This window comes from Nannobrachium achirus, assembly GCF_963921795.1.
Source record: "Nannobrachium achirus genome assembly, chromosome: 6".
NCBI lineage: Eukaryota > Metazoa > Chordata > Actinopteri > Myctophiformes > Myctophidae > Nannobrachium > Nannobrachium achirus.
In genome coordinates this window covers 73724381-73730509 of record NC_137815.1, presented here as the reverse complement: position 1 = coordinate 73730509, position 6129 = coordinate 73724381, and the positions used below count along the sequence as shown (strand labels likewise).

General features: G+C 47.1%; 1 protein-coding gene across 1 annotated transcript; it reads right to left on the bottom strand.

The window, feature by feature from the left end:
* Nucleotides 1-220: 220 nt before the first annotated feature.
* gnrh2 (gonadotropin-releasing hormone 2) lies at nt 221-3363 on the bottom strand (the record flags this gene model as incomplete). The annotated part of the gene is made up of 3 exons (XM_080728807.1): nt 221-259; nt 1864-1947; nt 3226-3363. 3 exons carry the CDS (start codon nt 3361-3363, stop codon nt 221-223), a joined length of 261 nt encoding a protein of 86 aa, XP_080584933.1.
* Between the last annotated feature and the right edge of the window lie 2766 nt (nt 3364-6129).

The following is a 6129-nucleotide window of genomic DNA, read 5'->3' as shown; positions in this document are numbered from 1 at the left end:
TAAATAACAAAATAAATACTTTATTACAGGATAATATTTTTGTAAACATTTGTTACAACAGCGAATAGCACAGAATGCTGGAAAATACATTTATTTCAAACCATTGAATCATTTTAGAGCAAAGACCAACATTAATTTGATCCGCAAGGGGAAAATAAAACATGTTTGGAGAGCTGATCAACTCATTTGGATTGGGTAGAAAAGCAGCGTAGAGAAGTTCTCACTTTTTCTTCTGGTACTCCCGGGCCAGGGCGTCCAACTGTGAAGAGAATTATATTAGAGCCTGTCACATACATTGGCCGAGTTTGCCAAAGTGATTTTAGCCCATCGTAGCTCACACATGGTCGTAGAGACCAAGCCCTGACCGTCATGTTCCTGTGTTTACATGGGTTCGGGCAGAGCGACTTATTTAGCCCCCTACAACTACACCAACATTCACATTTCACAAAGTGCTTATAAAGTCTCGCACCTGTCTAAATATGAATACGGTACAGCATTCTATAATTACCCGTATCCTCCGTGTTCTTTAATAAGAAGCCTTTTTATCCGATCGATTTCTGTTTTCCCATGTATTTCCTGGCGTTCCCCATGCGCACCAACCCCATTGAGATAAACAGACAGCGATCGTATAGAAAGGCTTCTTATTAAAGAACACGGAGGATACGGGTAATTATAGTAGGGCGTATCAGACAGGTGTGAGACTTTATTAAGCTCTTTGTTTGTGAAATCTGAATGTTGGTGTAGTTGTAGGGGGCTAAATAAGTTGCTCTGGCCCAACCCATGTAAACACGGGAACAAGACAATCGGGGCTTGGTCTCTACGACCATGGGTGAGCTACGATGGGCTTACAGTACGATGGGCTAAAATCGCTTTGGATAACCCGGCCAATATTAGCTATTATTGTGACCGAAGGTCGCAGTTTAGTATGAGAAACGGCACATCATGTCTCCGTCTGTACGTGACGTATATGCTTTTTTACGGTCTATGGGTTTGCCGCTCTGACATCACTGTGATGTCAGGGGAACCACACTAACAGAATCCCTTTATGCACATATATGGAGATCCCTGGTATCATCAATATTAAGCCCATATCTAACAGGACTTCATATGGGAATGCCCATAAATGGAGTTCACATCACCCACATGATAACACACTAACAGAATCCATATATGGCCAAGACAGCCCATATCTGTGTGGCTGGTTCTGCAGACAGGGATCTCCATATATGGGCATAAATGGGATTGTATCTGGGCCACAGGGTAGTGGTCCAGGCACCTATAGGCTGGTAATCCAGCTCTCTCAGCGTCGCAAGTTCGAGTCCCAATCCTGACGACCTTTGCTGCGTGTCACCCCCCCATCTCTCTCCCCGTATCCAGTCAGCCTACTGTACACCTTGTCAATAAAGGCAGACAAATCCCCCAAAATATCTCAAAAAATGACGCGACCTCGCTCTAAAGGGCGAGGTCGCTTGTCGCCCTTAGGCATCTTACTGGTACTATCATTTCACTTATGCAGGGTAAGGTGGGAGAAATGACCAAATACCTCTATATTGATATTGTGATGATAAATGTGTATTGTGACCATAATAGCCATTTTCTTTTACATTTTCTACAAGCTGACCCGACATCATTAGCTTGTAGATCGTCTATTTTTGACATTTTGTTTTTACCAGCTGTCTAAGTGCTCAAGTCAGTAATACCAGGATGAGAAAACACTTATGCCATGTTACGATGTTACAATACTAAAAATCCGGGATGATAATTATCTATTCTCAGATCATGGTATCGTCGATAAAGCATCGACATATTGGCCCAGTCTTAAAACAGGGTGTGATTATCCAGTGCTCTCGTGTGTTCTCTTACAAAAATGTTTCTCAGAATGTTCCTCCGCTGGGGTCTGAGGTAGCTGCATTCACCCGCCTCGCACAACTTAATCTCCTCTGAAATCTGAGAAAACCACACAGAAAGAGCATGACAGAGAACAGGTTAGATGAAGGAAGGGAAGGCTTGTGCAATATAACATCGTTGTCGGGTGTAAACCTTGTATCTCCAAGTTTCAAATGTATATGTTCTTTCGCACAAAAGTAGTGAAAACAGCAGATCTACAAGCACACAACGCCTCGCACCGCGAGGCGTTGTGTGCTTGTAGATCGGCTGTTTTCACTAGTTTAAATCATTTTTAAAATGATAAATGCAAAACGAACGGTTTTGGACATACAAGATTTTCATCGGACAACGACCATATGGTAGAGCAGGGGTCTTCAATGATTCTCAGACCCCCCTCCCACATTATTGTATACAATAGTGCTGCAGATTTAACGTTTTCATAGATTTCATAGATAGCTTCACATACTTGTTTGACAGCAGAATAATCAGTGTATGTTAGATTCATTTTAATGTGTATTTCTAACCACTGAAACCATTAGTAAACCTGACCTTTTCACGGCTGTAACCTGACCTTTCACGCGTCGACACGCTGTGAGCTTGTAGATCGGCTATTTTCAGCATGCAACCAAGTGTAAAATCTGCCATTACAACGCCATCAAGGCCCACCAAAATATCTCCATAACTTATCTATGAGCTAAATCAGCTATTTTAGAGACTTTTTCATCAATGCGAATTGTATAAAACATTTTCAACATAAAAGCAACGACGATTCCGCTAAATAACTGCGACTATCTCAAATAATTGTGAATTAGACCAAGCGTCTTCAACAGGGGGTCCGCGACCCCTAGGGGGTCCTCAGAGTTACTACAGGTTGTTTGTGTGATAGGATAATTCTTTTAAAATTAACAACTTGAATCCTCGCATCCCAATTCTGAGGAGAACTTTGGACAAAAATAGCCGATCTACAAGCTCCCAACGCCTCGCGTTTGAGAGCTTGTAGATCGGCTATTTTTGGCAAATAGGTTTGGTGTAGAGGTAAAAAAAAAGAGCAGACCAAGTACAGTACACAGTGAAAGTATACAAAATATTGACAATTTAGGAAAATAATAATAAAATAAAATACACATTAACATGAATCCAACATCGACTGATGACAGTGCTGTCAAACAAGTCTACAGTATGAAATCAAAGGAAATCTACATCACACATTTATACATATAATATGTAGTGGGGGTCCCTGCTTCATCTCTCTCTCAGCTAAGGGGTCGTTGGCCTGAAAGCGTTGAAGACCCCTGGATTAGACAGATTAATGTGACCGTTGTGACAGTCCTACTGTACCTCTGAAGCGGCTAATGAGTCCAGGTCCCTCTTGCCTCCGGGGTACCAACCATGGGACCAGTGCTGGCTGTGGGACATCTGGACCCCCAGGCACAGCAGCACACCCAGCAGCAACACTAGCCCAGATACACAGCTCATGTTGTCACCTAGGGAGGCACAGGGGGGGCTTTGTTAGTCCTACAGCAGCACACCCAGCAGCAACACTAGCCCAGATACACAGCTCATGTTGTCACCTAGGGAGGCACAGGGGGGGCTTTGTTAGTCAACACTAGCCCAGATACACAGCTCATGTTGTCACCTAGGGAGGCACAGGGGGGGCTTTGTTAGTCAACACTAGCCCAGATACACAGCTCATGTTGTCACCTAGGGAGGCACAGGGGGGGCTTTGTTAGTCAACACTAGCCCAGATACACAGCTCATGTTGTCACCTAGGGAGGCACAGGGGGGGGCTTTGTTAGTCCACACCCAGCAGCAACACTAGCCCAGATACACAGCTCATGTTGTCACCTAGGGAGGCACAGGGGGGGACCTTTGTTAGTCCTACAGCAGCACACCCAGCAGCAACACTAGCCCAGATACACAGCTCATGTTGTCACCTATGGAGGCAAAGGAGGGGACCTTTGTTAGTCCTACAGCAGCACACCCAGCAGCAACACTAGCCCAGATACACAGCTCATGTTGTCACCTATGGAGGCACAGGGGGGGGGGGGGGGGGGCTTTGTTAGTCAACACTAGCCCAGATACACAGCTCATGTTGTCACCTAGGGAGGCACAGGGGGGGGGGGGGGGCTTTGTTAGTCAACACTAGCCCAGATACACAGCTCATGTTCTCACCTAGGGAGGCACAGGGGGGGGGGGGGCTTTGTTAGTCAACACTAGCCCAGATACACAGCTCATGTTGTCACCTATGGAGGCACAGGGGGGGCTTTGTTAGTCAACACTAGCCCAGATACACAGCTCATGTTCTCACCTAGGGAGGCAGGGGGGGGGGCTTTGTTAGTCAACACTAGCCCAGATACACAGCTCATGTTGTCACCTATGGAGGCACGGGGGGGGCTTTGTTAGTCAACACTAGCCCAGATACACAGCTCATGTTGTCACCTATGGAGGCACGGGGGGGGGCTTTGTTAGTCAACACTAGCCCAGATACACAGCTCATGTTGTCACCTATGGAGGCACAGGGGGGGGCTTTGTTAGTCAACACTAGCCCAGATACACAGCTCATGTTGTCACCTATGGAGGCAGGGGGGGGGGCTTTGTTAGTCAACACTAGCCCAGATACACAGCTCATGTTGTCACCTATGGAGGCACAGGGGGGGGCTTTGTTAGTCAACACTAGCCCAGATACACAGCTCATGTTGTCACCTATGGAGGCACAGGGGGGGGCTTTGTTAGTCAACACTAGCCCAGATACACAGCTCATGTTGTCACCTATGGAGGCACAGGGGGGGGCTTTGTTAGTCAACACTAGCCCAGATACACAGCTCATGTTCTCACCTATGGAGGCAGGGGGGGGGGCTTTGTTAGTCAACACTAGCCCAGATACACAGCTCATGTTGTCACCTATGGAGGCACAGGGGGGGGGGGGGGGGGGGGGCTTTGTTAGTCCTACAGCAGCACACCCAGCAGCAACACTAGCCCAGATACACAGCTCATGTTGTCACCTATGGAGGCACAGGGGGGGGGGGGCTTTGTTAGTCCTACAGCAGCACACCCAGCAGCAACACTAGCCCAGATACACAGCTCATGTTGTCACCTATGGAGGCACAGGGGGGGGGGGCTTTGTTAGTCCTACAGCAGCACACCCAGCAGCAACACTAGCCCAGATACACAGCTCATGTTGTCACCTATGGAGGCACAGGGGGGGGGGGGGGGCTTTGTTAGTCCTACAGCAGCACACCCAGCAGCAACACTAGCCCAGATACACAGCTCATGTTGTCACCTATGGAGGCACAGAGGGGGGGGGGGGGCTTTGTTAGTCCTACAGCAGCACACCCAGCAGCAACACTAGCCCAGATACACAGCTCATGTTGTCACCTATGGAGGCACAGGGGGGGGGGGGGGCTTTGTTAGTCCTACAGCAGCACACCCAGCAGCAACACTAGCCCAGATACACAGCTCATGTTGTCACCTATGGAGGCACAGGGGGGGGGGTTTGTTAGTCAACACTAGCCCAGATACACAGCTCATGTTGTCACCTAGGGAGGCAGGGGGGGGGGCTTTGTTAGTCAACACAAGCCCAGATACACAGCTCATGTTGTCACCTAGGGAGGCAGGGGGGGGGGCTTTGTTAGTCAACACAAGCCCAGATACACAGCTCATGTTCTCACCTAGGGAGGCACGGGGGGGGGGGGGGGGGGCTTTGTTAGTCCCACAGGAGAGGGGGATTCAGTTTCAGCTTCACCCAGCTGCTTCACATCAGTGTTGATGTCGTCGACTAAAACTATGACGAAAAATGTTTGTCGACTGCTTTTCAGCACACAACCAAGTGTAAAATCAGTCATTACGATGCCATCAAGGCCTGCCAAAATACATTTTAGTCGCCTAAATCAACTGTAGATTTAGTCGCCTAAAATCTTATGATATTTAGTCGACTAAAATTAGACTAAAACTAAAACTTTTCAGGTGACTAAATTATGACTAAAACTAAATGACATTTTATTCAAAAGACTAGACTAAAACTAAATCTGAATTTGCTGTCAAAAACAACACTGGTCCACATGGTTGCTCAGATGCGTGTATCTATTCTGCATCTAGCTTAAAGGAGTAGTTCACCTCCAGAATTAGTCACGCCATGGAGAGTAGAGTTCAATAATATTTTTTATAATAAATGTACCCCCATTCGTTCCGGATGGGGACCCGTTTGGAAACGGGTCCCCATCCGGAATCAATGAGGGTAAATTT